The following is a 14,776-nucleotide window of genomic DNA, read 5'->3' as shown; positions in this document are numbered from 1 at the left end:
GACAAAGACTTAAGTTACTGTCATCAGCCAGCCTATCAATTGACTGTTTGAGCCTCTTGCTTTTAATTCAGGCTCAAAGATTGAGGTGCGTGAAGGAGACCAGGATCTAAACAAGCATCCAGTGCATTAAGAATGGGTGTCTTTATGAATGCAAGCAATAGAAAAATTGGGCCGGGATTTAATCAAAAATCTGCGCTCAATATTCAAGAGATGCTACTACCTTGGCTTCTGCCTTCGTTCAATAGGTTTACAAATGAGGACATTCTTTAAATAATATGGAAATGGTTACCTGGCTAAGATGCATTCATTCTCCAGTGAATCATCAATCTGCTGTTTTTGCATCTCAGAATCACATTTTATGTTAACCTGCAACCTTCACCAAGGATAATGGAGTGATTGGGCATGGTTGGAGTCAATTCACATGGCAAAACATGAGCAGCCGTTACTGCGGAACACCCTCTATTGATTATTGAAGACACATTAGGAAGGAAGATAAGAGGGTTGCGTTTCAATCAAGTTTGTGTTGTGACAGCCCGGCATCACTTTACATTGCAGATCTGCTCCGCTACTTTAATTCACGTCCTTAAACTGTAAGGAGACATTAACGGCAAGATATTCAGCAAAGTTTCTGATGCTGCGTTCAGCGTAAGCCTTTAACTGTCTGCACTGACTATGCACTGATTACAGAGACACTTCTCTTCCTCTAACATAATCTATCATTTGACACATCGCTTCTGCTATTATTTTCAGCTCATTTGCCTCATTCAAGCTCATTTGTGGTTACCTTAAAAGTAGCATGAAAATAATTGAAGAAAATAAAATAATGGAGCAAATTGTATCTGATTTAGTTGAAGACTGGATGCTGGTTAATGAGCTATGTTAATATTAAAGGCTTTACAGTTTACCAAACATGAAAATAGGAAATTCTAGCCTCCTTATTTCCAATAGCACAATGTTTAGGAAGTCCTATTTGTTCTCTGCAGTTCGGTCGCCCAACCCGCATTCACAAACATCCCCACAGACGCACACACACACACATTATAATGCAAACACGCTCTGTGGAAAACAAAATCACATACAAACAGCCACTCACAAAAATTCTGCAAGAACACATACAGAATATATATACACACACACACACACACATGCAAACACACGAACACACACACACACACACTCATGCTCATTTATTTGAGGACCCCACGAATCTAAGTAATTCTGCTTTGGGCATGCTGCTGATGGGAGACAGGGGTAGGGGGTGATGGAAGTGCCTGCGTCCAGGCAGAATTGATCGTTTGGCAGCTCCAAATGAGAGACAGGCTTGTCTGCGGAACCACGAGGGCCGTGCAGTTGGACTCCAGCAGCGCTCGTAAAGTGCGCTCTTTAAACTGCCGGGGCCCCTGGGAGCCCATGGGGAGGGGGGGAGCCGCCGCCGTGCTAATGAGAACTACCAGAGTGCAAACATGCATGGAAATGACTGTTATTCTGTTGATGTGCATTTAAGTGCTTTTTTACTGCCAACCACAAAGAGAGGGAAATAACTGGTGATGAATGGTACCCCCGAAAAGCATTCATTTTCCTCTTCGGAAGAAAAAGAGAGGAAAACAGAAGGAGGAGGGGGGGCAGAGAGTAAGATGGAAGGTAAAGACAGGATGGGATTTGGGGGGGGGCAGCAGACATGGTGAATATATTTTCTTACTTCACTCAAGTACAGTGACAGGGCGAAATGTGACAAGGAGGCAGCAAGAGGAGATGCATCGATGGCGGAAAGTTAACCTTCACCGTTCCTCTCCTCTGAACATGCTGCTTCTATCAAAGAGCAGCAGCCAAAAAGGTCACAGCGATCACAGCTCTAATCAGCTAATTATGAAAATGAGGCTTGTTTCACCTGCAGAAGAAGCTCAGCAAATGGCAGCTCCATCACTCCACAACTCAGGATCAGGTCCCCTTAAGTTTATTTTAATACATTCTGTTCTTTGTGGCAATAATGAATTATATGCGAATTATAAGAACTCGGGAGGCGAGTGAGGATGTAGAAAGCGTAGGTGGAGGGCTTACGGGCTCCGCTGCTTGTACTGGTGTTGATGGCTTCATTCCACTGGTCGGCGCTGGACACAGAGAAGGAGCGCTGGTGCATGCCATCTTTACTGCCGCCAAACGCCGACCCGCCCGTTTGGAGGGATGTGCTGCTGTTGGAGTGAGAAGCGCCTGGAAAATAAAAAAAAATTAAAAATTAATGCTCGTTTCTTATTTTGCATACAGCTGTTTGAATTCTTTACTTGCAGGATTGTTTTCTTCAAGCTCAGAGGATAATGATGTAATTGAGTTAACAGTTTTAGGTAGTTTCTACTGCACTGCAACACTGCTGCCACCCTATTTGTGCACATATCTCTGTCAACCAACCCCCCACGCACACACACGCGCGCGCACACACACACACACACACACACAAAACCCTTCTCCCTCCGCCTCTGCCTCTAATTAGCCCTTAATTAACAAGATACACTCTGAACGCTAATTATCTCGCCTCATCCCTCTGACTGCCACATCGATCTCCACTGGCGTCAGTAGGCGTTCTCCCCCTAACTTCCAATCAGGCAAGCCACGGACGCCTGGCTCTCTTTACTAATTCATGGGCTAGGCTGAACCATGTGGGGTCCTTCCCTCCTGCTCGTGAGTAGCTCCTACAACACGTCCTAACTACTCTGAAAAACTCATCGATATGCTTCCAGTCATGTGAGCGGAATCAGATTAACTGTCGGAGGTGGAAAATACAGCTCCGACAGTTAATCTGATGAATGGGAATCTCTCATGTGACATGAAAATATGTTCTAAAAAATAAATAATAAATAAAAGTAACGGAAAGTAAGTGCTACTTAAAAGTAGCGTGGGCGTCTACACACACACACACACACACACACACACATGCTGCATGACATTGTAAAAACAAGTCAGTTTAATAAGGCCAATAGATATCACACTGGCACTTAGAAGGTTAAAACATCAGAGGTTTTGTTATGGAAATCAACACAATTTTCTGATTTTCTTGACAAAGCTTCCTCATCTTACAGGTAACACACATCAAGGCCCTTTATTTAATAATTACAAGAGAATATCAGTTTCTGATTGAGGTGACAATAACAGAAAATATAGTGTGTGGCTCGTGTGTAAAGTAAACTAAGCGGCACGGGTGCTTGTTAGGATAATATGTCCTACTCATTATCTAGAGTAATAAGTGTATCAAATTCACATAATCATGTCTAATTAGTATCAGTAATTATCTTGTTGGGCCCAGGAATATTAATCTTCAGGTCCCAGAGGGGAGGGAGCAGAATCGCAGCAAGAATGGGAGAGAGAGCGAGGGAATCATGCTGAGGAGCACCGACTAAATTAGCATGCTGAAATCAGAGCGGAGGAGGAGGAGGGGGGGAGGAGGGGAGGGGGAGAGCCTTGGAGTAGGAGAATTGAAAAGAAAATGTGAAACTTTGTTTTCCAAAAACGTGCCGCATAAATTATATAGTTTTTTTTTAAAAAGCTCTGACTTCTATACATTTGCTCTTGGTAAGTGTTTTTTTATTATTATGTGATTTTGGACAGCAGTGCACCACTGCATGTTATTTCCCAGAGCCAACGTTAGTGTTACTGTTTAAAGTTAGAGGCATTTGTAACAGAAAATCCATTTTTCCACTATTCAAAATGTGTTTTAATTCACAGAGTGCAAAGTTTCACTCTGTGATACCTTAAAATAGAGAGGAGAGGGGGGGGGGAAGGATTAGATAACTCCAAGGCAACTTCGATTTATATTTAAAATTCAACAATCATGTCTAATTGTCAAATTGGATGCTAATGATTAATGAATTATACATGGCTGTATCCATTAGTCCCCAGAGACCACTCCTGCATAAAGGGGAGGATAATGTAATTACAGTGGAGAAATAATCAGCTTGTGGCATTAAAAGAACACTGTACTCAAAGCTCCAGCCAGGCCCGACTCCTTTACATTTTATAGATTTAACAGTGGCACTACGGTGGACTGACAATGACGAAACATTATGACTCAAACTGAGATTCAAGGGATTAATACTCAATTGGAAATCTCTCACACGGATTTTGGTGTCATAGACAATACAAAATATTAGTAATTAATGATTATTGACAATATAACTGGATTTATTTTGAATTGTGGGTGAACTAAAACCCCAGTTTGAGGCCTCATTCTGTCCAGTCGCTGTTTAAGTCTCTATGAAAAACCATTGCAGCCATTTATGTTGACATTACATGAAATATAAACAGTAAAATAAGCAAATCCGGATGAACAAAGACTGCTTAGTTCTAAATATTAGACTACTGGGATGTTACATTTTTTGCCCAGCTTTATTTGTTTGACAGCTTTCCTCATTAAGCTTAGAATAATAGCATTTCTATAGATTAAACCACCCTTCTGCACAGTCATTAAAAATACTGTGCTATGTACCATAATGATCTACTTATATTATTACATTATAATTTAATTTGTAATGGGGCATTATTATACTGGAATATTGCTATCTGTTAGACTATAATTCTTTTACCACTGCATCTACTTATTAAAAAAATATCACCAAAAAACAAAACAAATTGCTACTTTTCTTCAACACATTCTGACACTGATTCTCTTATAAAGAAAGCACGCTAAACATTTAACTTTTGTTCATTTCCTGCTTAAACTCTTCACAGAAAAAACCCCACTGTGGACTTTATTGTCATGTGTAAAAAGAGATAACAAAAGCCATATAGTTTCTACTGCAGGCGATCCAAGGCTCGGGTGTTAAGTACAGGCGATGGATTAGCGGGGAGCAGCTCTGCCTTGCTTCTCATTTCTCTTTAGGCCGGGCCGTCAGTGGGCTGATGAGCCGTGACGAGGCCTGACCCCTCCGTGGAGTTGTTCCCATTATGTACAAGTAGTGAGATAATGAAGCATTCATGCTAATGTGGGCCGAGCAACACATCATCTGCGGCTGTGTAATCCACCACCACCATCATCATCATGACCAACGCCCAGACGTCCCCCTTCGCCTCTCATACTGCGGCTCCTAATCCAATCACAAGTCACTACAGCATTTGCATTCAGACTTATGCATTTTATACAATGATTTCTTAAACTGTACGCAACAAATTAACATTAAAATATTGATTTTAGCCCTTGTGTATGAAAGTACAGCCTGTATTATCTTTGGAAATAGACATTTTTACGGATGCTTTCTTCTCCATTTCAGCTCCTTTTCAGATTCCATCTGATGACGTCTATTTCTATTGACAAAACAGATCTCGATACGAACAATTAACTCTCTCAGTGGATCTCAGAGGGATCCCCAGCAGCACTTCCGTGTTGCAATAAAGCAACTTTAGAGAAACAACATTCACTTTTAGATAATTAAGCTAAGCACATTTGGAATATGGGAGATGGTTTTCGCTTACCCAACAGGGTTGAGGGATTCAGACTGAAGAGATTGGGAAATATTTCAACTTGCCGAAGTTGTTACTGGCCTGTTAGTTAGGGAGTGTGTGGTTCTTAGTTCTGTAGCACTATATAAGCTGGAGACAAATCATGGCGCAGAGCTGGGAGGGAATGGGCGAAACACTTTTCTCCTTTTCCTCCCTTGTGGTGAGCGCATCTCTCCCTCCCAGAGGATTGATTAAAAGTGACTGGGCCCATTAATACTTTGATACAATGTATCTGTCGCTGGTGACACGGCAGGACGCATGTTAACAGGGAGGATCATATTTAAAATGGTTCCGCTCAGCACCCAGCAAAGGAATTAAACCTGGCCGCTTGGCAAACTCGCGGGCGCGTGCGTTCCCACATTTACTCTCTGTCTTCTCAACCTCTCCTCTTCATCTTCCTATCTCCCCCCATCCACTCTGCCCCTCCTTCTCCCGGTTGCTATCCCTCTTCTCCCAGTGATTATAAAGGTCTTTAGATCTAAGGAATGAATGAATTACCAAAGGCAAAGACAAGGCTTGTGATTTGGACGCTGTGAATGAAAAATTACCCCTTTGTTCCCTTCATCAATTGCATGTCTAATGAAATCAAAATCCCGATCGCATAATCAGAAGAGGGTCCTCCACCCGGAGAGAGACCTGATGTGATTTGTAACCTTTCTTTTCCTAAGTGGAGATTAAGGCAAATCTCTCTCACATTGTTCCCTGATGCAGACATAGATGAAAACTGAAAATGTTGGGAATTCATCATTGATGAGTCTTTTCCAAGAAATGATTATCAGGTGAAAACAACACTTTTGCGTTAACAACAAGAAAGAAAAAAACCCAGTTGGTGGTGGGTTTTATTCTCCCCAAAACCTTATCTGGCCTGATTTTCACCGCCCTTCGTCCACTCAGACGACTCTCCTCAACCCTGCACTCAAGGTCAACACTTTGCAGGATGACACAACCTTGATCTCCTGTCCTGCGCTCTGTAAACTCCTACATCTTTCTGCTTGTGACTGATTAACTCATTCAGCTGTGGCAGCACCTTGGCCACATTTGAAAGTAACCTGCCCGGACAGTCCTAACGGTCCCTGGTGGCACATCTTTGGCACTGAACCCACTCTCAGCCAGTTAGCTTTAGCCTGAATGATGGAAACACTGTGCCCATTTCACAGCTGACGAAGGACCCCACCTCCCTTCGGGGATCACTCTGCTAATTAGTATTAATTACTCTTAATCCTAACCCCTAAATCCAATCACGGGCTTCCTCTCTATACGGCTGCCAGACTCTCAGCAGCCTCCAGTGGTACTGCTTGCTGAGAGAAGAGCTCTATTTTTAAGCCTGAAGGTGGAAAAATCCTGGCACGATGCTCAGGACTAAACTGCTTGCTGTCTCTGTGACCACTACAGTACCACAGAGGATGGAGAATAAGTAGGTCAGTGACTTAAAAGACAACGATAAACAACTGTTTCTTAAACATGGTTGCAGCATTTACTTGAACACAACTTGCGATTCCCTGTTCAGTAATATAGAGAAGTAATAGATTTGTCATAGATGCTCATTAAGTCATCAGTGTGTATACTACACGGCAGCTAATTTGCATATATGAAACATACAGAAAGATAATTAACCTGTTGGGAGCCATTTTTGTGATTAATCGCAAACAGAGGGCAATATAAAATTAGTAATGTAATAAAAGCCTAATTGAGTAACCATTACATATTCAAGGTATGATTTATTTCTTCTAAGAGCCTGAAATGTATATATATGATCTCTCTTAACTTAAAAGTGTCCATGCTTTTAAATTTACCAGCATAAGTGAGTGTTATAAATGTGGCACTAGCCTCAATACCATGGCTAAAATTGCAACTTTTATGATTAAGCTGGATCAGTAGATTATATAAATATACAAATCATTTCCCAATAGACTACATTTTGGACACTCCGAAGTCCAAAGGATGAAGTGAAGGTTGTACTATGGCAACAACAAAATAAAAATACTTGATGACTAGAACATGTTTTTTGAGATTTGTCCAAAACCACAATGATGTAAAAAAAGTCATAATAAATTTTTTTTTAAAAAGCTTGCACCACCATATTTGTAGTCTATCTAAGGGTGTTTTCACATGTGCAGTCCTACACTTTGCTCTAGTTTATTTGAGCCCAAAGCTGAGAGAACGGTGCAGGTTTAGATCTAGATGAGCAGAATGCATCAGGTGTGCCAGCTAACTATACCAAAACTGCAAAGTGTGCCTCTCTTGATACATTAACATTAACATTACTAAGCTGTATAAAGTTTTTAAACATAAAATATTAAATCTGAAATCTGCAAAGCTGAGCAAACTATGAGCTCCTCAAATAATTAGACTTTGCTCACATTTGTGCTCTTTGTACAAAAGTGCAGTGTGATGTAAGTGTAGTGGACGCAGAGCAGGGAGGAAGAGGGTGATACCGTCATTCATGTTGTGACACAGCACCCTAAAATTATTAATCCTATCGTATCATAACTGTTTATGTGAAAAAAGAGCAGAAATTCTGCCCATTGGACAAATAATGAAGCAGGGATTCTGACCTGTGTTTCCTATGCCCAGCTGCAAAGTGCTGCGGTCCTTGGTCAGCCCGTTGGTTTTGGGACTAGCAGTGGGGGCGACGGTGGCCACTGCTCTGGGCGGTCGCTTCCCAGGCACCTTAACTGTTGTCCTCAGCAGGTCTATCTCTTTTCCGTGCACGTTCTGCATGTAGTCCTACAGGAAGTAATAAATAAGAGCATGACAATTGTATCAAGCAGCCTTCACCCTACACAAGCTCGTATTTCCAGATATATCCCACAATTTACCTACTTGATTACAGTCTGTGGACCAACAAGAATCCAGGAATTATAGAAGAAAAACAAATTAAAAGACTATTCAATTTCCATCCCCATTAGTCACAACCCATCTTAGACCTTCCACTACGGCTGCGTGATAGTGGGAAAATGATTGTAAAGCCATTATACATCACCTGTGCCCACGCCGTCTCTCCAAATAGCGAGATGGTAGGCTTAATGAATGCAAACTGTCTCATTCTCTTTCAATTTGGTCATTTGATTTGGTTTAAAGCGACTGCCGCCCAAATGTGGGAAGCCAAGGTGAAAATCATTGGGCTCAGCAGAAAAAGATCCAGATAGAGGCGAGCTCGGCCTTTGCCGTCCCCCCACCGGCTCCTCTGCTTTATTACCGTGTCATAAAGCACTCATTTCTTTCCCAAGCCTCCTCGCTAATTACCCAGTGAGCGCTCTCATTTCATTTTATTGCTGGAATTAACAGCCAGATCGAAGCGTGCAAAGCTATTAAGATGTGTGATTAAGCCACATTCAATTAGTTTCTACAAACAATTTAATTGATGTAGCAGATAGAATTAACAGAAGGTGATTGTGTGGATGGCTTGGCTGACTGCGAAATTAAAGGTTCCCCTCTTTCACTCTCAGGCTGCCTCCCTCCCTCGCGCCTTTCCTCAATCTCTCTCTTCCCCCCTTTTTTCCCCTCCTTTTCTTACTCCTTCTCTGCTCCACTGCTCAAAATGAGCTTGAGCTAATGTAACTGTCAGCCTTATTTCACCTCCCTCTGTAAGTCAACAGATTCATAGATTCATAGATTGCCCCGATGACCTGTAATAGCTGTAATGATCAAGAGATAGCCTGTTCAGTCAATTACATACATCACTTTAGCCTGGCACCGCTCTACTAATAACTGCTTGTAAATTAAACCACTAACACAATGTCAGAGTAAAAAAGACCACACACAGGGTTCATGTCTAACCACTGGGTCCATTTTCAAAGTTTGAGTTGTCTCATTAGAGACAAGATGCTGAAAATATCGCTCATTTCATGTGGCCAAATGATCTAGACATGCCGAACGCAAGGCTGGAAGAATCAGAGAGTGATGGAGGGAATCCGAGGGCAGAGACGGGCATTTCTGAGTGGAGCACCGGGCTCTTCAGCTGTCTGCTGCCAGCCAGCCGAGTGTTTAAGAGGTATTAGCAGCCCAGCGGGACTCTGACAAAGATGGATGTGGGAGGCTGGTCAGGCTCTGCTGCCATGCGGTGAGAACCATTATAAATACAAGCCAGCGTGAGGCCTGGGCGCGGCAGGCACGCAGCAGCACAGCCATGTCTCCATTAGCAGACACCGTGGATTGGCACCACAGGGTGGGCAGAGATGACCACTAGGACACCCCGTTTTTTAATACTAAGCTCAAAGTCCCAGGGTTTGCTAATATGGCCGTTACGTTACACACAGCAATAAGTCTCTGTTGACATCGTGTGCATATGTGGTTGCAATCCAGTTTCCTACAGCAATGGTGGCAAATGTAATCGCATCAAGAGAATCGTGCTCAGCGGTTACAAAAGTCCTGCATTAAAAAAATCCAGCAGCACCCACGAGTACAAACAGTGGTGTAACAAACCCATAAAGCCGAGTGGAAAAGAAATAGCAAAGGAAGGAGCAAAAGTCTGTGTGTGGAGGTGGGGGGGACTCACATGTAAACTGGGGTGGTAAGTGAGGACGCCATTATCACACAGTGTGACATATTTCTTTTTCCACTCCTTGTTGAGGGATTTGCCACTTCGCTTCAGAAGGATTCCCTGTAAGAGACAAGCCATCACGGTGAGCATATGCTCCTCTCAGAGCAGCGCGGTCGATGATATGAGCCATTATGGATGTTAAATACCATAAAACAGTGCTGTTATTGTTATTACAGATTTGTTATTGCGCTTTCATGGAGAATTTTCTTGGAGGTACACCATAAAGCAAACAAACATCATATTAAATGACAATTATGAAACAGTATGGAAGTAATTACATTAAAAACAGTTTGGCAATTACCTAACAATTGCAATTAATCTCTTTCTGTTATAGCTCGGCGGCTGACAGGTTTAATGAAATGCTGCTTTTGCTTCTGCGCCCTTTTGAACCTACAAAGCTGGACAAGTTCCTCTGCTATAGGGACCATTCAGAAACAGAGACAATCCAATTTGCCAGACCTCCTCCCTGCATTCATGCACATAACATGCTGAACTCTGGAAGACCCCTCAATCCTGGGATTAGAGAGTGTGATCTACCCTCTTCAAAGCCCACTCATCTCTTATTCTATTCAACTTTATCTTCTGGGGCCTTTTAAGGCCTCACAAGGTTTCCTTATCTGTTTAGTAAATCCACTAGTAAACAATAGAGTTCCACTGCTGGAGGTGACCAAAGGCTGCTGAGTGCAAGGGCCAGGAGGCTCTCTCTGAGGTTAAATAGTGAGGAGGGGCCTGCTTAATTAGGGGATTAAGTCGGGGCAATGTTTGTGCTTTTACAGCCCGGCCCTGTGTGTGTGTGTGTGTGTGTGTGTGTGTGTGTGTGTGTGTGTGTGTGTGTGTGTGTGTGAGAGAGAGAGAGCTGAAAAAAGGGGGGTCAAAGGGGTAGTGTTTTGCTAGTAAGGACCATCCCGCAGGCTTTAATCCTGATTAACACATCAGGAAGAGCTGACCCTCGGTGACCTGGGCACCAGGCTGTTTGCCGACAATCATCTTAATCCAGACCCTGATTCATCTGCCACGACCCTCCACCCCCCACAAATGAATCCTGACTGTCCTGACAACTGGGCTGTACGCTGGTGCTCATAAGTACAGGCTTCATATCCTATCAACAAATCTGCATCTGAAATAATTGAATTTTACTTTACAGAGTAGAAATAACATTTTTATAATGAAAAAAAGAAAATCCAAATGTAAGCTTTGAAAAATGAGGGAGCAGGCCGGCTCTGTCAGATCCCGTACCACTGGGTACAGCCTGTTGTTTATTAAGATGAAGTATTGCTGAATTACTTGTACTGGAATACATTTAAGAACCCATAAGTTTTCAGACAAGATGAATCAAAAATGAGAACAATATTTTGAAACCATTTAAAGTTTTGATGGAAAATGAGGACAGGGAAAACACAGGCCATTAAATTAGAATTTAAACTATATATATTTTTTAATATTCAAAAGCCACTGTTAACCCTTTTGTAACTATTCATACTTGAAGAGGATTTTTTTGTCCAGGAAGAAACTTGTGTCCTTTTGATCGATTAGTTGCTGACTGCCCGGGCTCTCTCTCAATATGGTCAATAAAAGAACTGTAAACACTTTTTAAACGTGTCTTTAATCATACAAAGTAAATGATGCAGTCAGAGGGCCTCTAGCAACTTTATAATGCATGTTTTACAAGCAAATATGTTCCTCATCTTGTGGCCTTACTGAACCATACACAAATCTATACACGCAATCAGTGTGGAGCTTCAAATTATTCATCAGAGCCGTGAAGCAGATCGATAAAGATGCTAAGGCAATTATGCGAAAATCTACGCATGCACACTAATTCTTCTGTTATTTTATGTGAACAGTTGCCCATTACGACTGTGATAAATATCATCATAGATCAGGTCACTTTCAATAACTGGAAGCCTGACATACGATTTAATTGAATTAATCATCGGGGCTCTGTCTCAGATTAGAAAATGGGATAGTGTGACATCACGAGGAGAGGTGCGGAGTCCAGCGCTTCCCCTCGACACTGACGCACACATGAGGGTGCGCGCGCGCACACAAAAGGATGAGTGTGTCAAGCTTGTGCGACACAAGGAAACGGGCCAGTTGTCAGACGCGCTCTCTGTGTCCACACAATTGTGATATCTACACAGAGGAGATAGTGTCTTTCTCTCCTTTTGTCAGATTACCAGGAGGAAAGCTGCAAACTGCCACTGTGGCTGACTGATAGGCCGGCCCTTTGTGACACACCAGGAGAAGGGAAAAAAGTGTGTGTGCTGGTGTGTGGGGGGTGAAGAGCTGCTGACGGCTCCTCAGCAGTGAGTGCATTGTTATCCTCACTCACTATTTTTATAGATAGAAAGTGTGTGTGTGTGTGTGTGTGTGTGTGTGTGTGTGGGGGGGGGGGGGGGGGGGGGGGGGGGGGCATGCAATGTGTAATTTGGCCTGATGGTGTGAGGGTGAGGGGTGGGGGTGCGGGGAGTAGTGGTAATTAAGCTCGCATTGATGCTTTGATCTCCTTGATTGTGCATTTCACTGGCCTGGAGATCAGCTAGTCAGTCCCCCTCCACATGCCTCCCCCACCACCACCACACACACACACACACACACACACACAAAAACACTCCATCTGTCCCTCCACATCTGTATGTGAACTGCATCCCTACCCATCCAAAAGAAGGAGTGTTTTTTTTTTCTTTAGATAAAGCATCGGTTCTGATCTTGCCAAAAGTGGCTGCGATACTCAGGGAAATTGGCTGCGCACTTTAGAAAGGAGGTCCCACTAATGCACGGGCTAAGACTGAAAGAGTTTACACTAAAGATTGCTCTGAGGGGGATTTCGTTTAATCTGTGAAAATCAAACTCCTGATCACCTGTGGACTAATGAGCGTCTGCAGGGAATTACACAGATCTACAAAAACGCAGCCACTTCGCTGAGACCTAAATTACATCTTTGTAGAACAGCCATCATGAAGTATTAAACATTTTTAAAGGAGTTTTTAGCTGTTCTCAAGCTGCTGTTCTCAGACTCATAATTTGAACTCGTATTGCTGAATAAAAAAATAAATAAAAAGCCTTATCCATTACACAAACAACTATCGTTGCCCACGGAGTGATCACCTCATAGCCAACTATTTCTACTTTAAACACAAAGGAACGTTTTTGATTAAGAAAGCATCACCCTGCCATTATTTCAGCTAGACCCAAAGCCTTGGCAATTTTCTCCCACAGGGAACGAGGAGGTCTGGCAAAACATTTTCGAAAGAAAGGACAGTGTCCTCTATCAGCTGCAGGTAAAGATGATAATACAGGAATGCTGACCTATTTTCAAAAGCCCTCATATAATCAGGAGTGATTACTAATGAATGTACCATTTACTCCTCCTTACAGTCGGACCTTTAGAAAGGATTTAGAAAACGCTTTATTCGGTGGTTTGCTGCTGTGCATCTGTTCCATTCACTGCAGCGTGTGACTAAAACAAATATAATATAGGGAAACAATAAAGAAACACAGGTACAAAAAAAAATCAATAAATAATGACAAGATTTTTTAAAACAAACCAATATTAGACTAATATTCCAGCAGTGTTTGTGTAATAATCATTACCATTAAAGCTGTAGCATTTTTACCATGGCTCAAAAAAATCAAATAAAATGCCGCCATAAAAAAAAATGCCTATTGGGACAATATATAGATATGAATGAATGAACTAAATATTAGTTCAGCACAATCAGGTGGAGTCAGTGGTTCAACTACAAGATGAGACTGACCCTAAATAATGTTCTGAGATCCCGTAAATATTTGTTTAGTAGCCACAGTCAAAACAAGATATATCCTTTAAGGAACAGCTGAGGAAAAACACAAAAATCTTTATTATCCACTAACAAGCCTTAAACCGTGACTGGAAAATTGCAGTACACAAAGTTGGATGTTTTTTTAAACGATGGTGCTTTAAATATAATCTATAAATTTATAGTTGCTGCTCAGAAAAATCACACATCAAATATTAATGTTGATTTCTTTTTTTTCTGACAGATCGTGTCATTTGCTGAGAACAAAATGACCCAACAATGGTCAAAGGTAACCAAACTCATCAGTTCTCCAGGGTTTAAAATTTCCGCCTTAGTTTTTTGGAAGTGTACACTTTGATAGGTGTGTGTGTGTGTGTGTGTGTGTGTGTGTGTGTGTGTGTGTGTGTGTGTGTGTGTGTGTGTGTGTGTGTGTGTGTGTGTGTGATTTCCATATAATAGTGGTAGTGGTGCCTGCTTGTAAAGCATTTATTACATTGGGTTGTGCTGCCATCTAGTGGATTTTGTAGCATACGGCTTTTCTCCAAAATCACTGAATATAAAATTACTTTAAACCTCTACTCAGACCAAAGAAGCCATACTTACCACAGGAACTGTGGGAAATGTAGTTAAAAAGGGTTAGTAAGACTGCTTACCTGTTTGATAGGTATGGCCCTTCCACTGCCTATGCTGTCTGTTTTACTGTCAACGCTCTTTGCTTGTTCATTGGCTTTCCGTGACTGCAAGGAAACAAGAAAGTCAGTCAGACACCGAAGCGACGCACAGAGCACGAGATGGGAGCCGTGGGGGTATGAGGAGAATTTGGGTGGGGTCGTGCGTGTTGGGGCGTGTGTGCGTGAGGGCAAGAGACTGGGGGTCAGAGGGTGTTTGGAACATTTGCTGTAAACTAAGCGTTGCAAAATAAAAAATAGTCTCAAAAGAAGCCTCAAATTAACAGACAAGCAGACCAGCG

At 42.2% G+C, this 14,776-nt stretch overlaps 1 protein-coding gene across 2 annotated transcripts in view; it reads right to left on the bottom strand.

Annotated features, from left to right (window-relative positions):
• The window catches only part of agap3 (ArfGAP with GTPase domain, ankyrin repeat and PH domain 3), a 118,216-nt gene that overhangs the window by 30,996 nt on the left and 72,444 nt on the right, over window positions 1–14,776 (bottom strand). For both annotated transcript variants that reach the window (XM_080907581.1, XM_080907580.1), the window contains exons 9-12: window positions 14,460–14,543; window positions 9,983–10,087; window positions 8,040–8,211; window positions 2,059–2,208 (exon numbers count right to left, since the gene is read on the bottom strand). In XM_080907581.1, coding sequence (XP_080763707.1) covers window positions 2,059–2,208; window positions 8,040–8,211; window positions 9,983–10,087; window positions 14,460–14,543 — 511 coding nt within the window. The remainder of the gene's footprint in view (window positions 1–2,058; window positions 2,209–8,039; window positions 8,212–9,982; window positions 10,088–14,459; window positions 14,544–14,776) is intronic.

The sequence above is a fragment of the Rhamphochromis sp. 'chilingali' genome (assembly GCF_963969265.1).
Source record: "Rhamphochromis sp. 'chilingali' genome assembly, chromosome: 16".
Classification (NCBI taxonomy): domain Eukaryota; kingdom Metazoa; phylum Chordata; class Actinopteri; order Cichliformes; family Cichlidae; genus Rhamphochromis; species Rhamphochromis sp. 'chilingali'.
The sequence above is the reverse complement of the archived record's forward strand: the minus strand, read 5'-3'. Positions and strand labels throughout refer to the sequence as shown.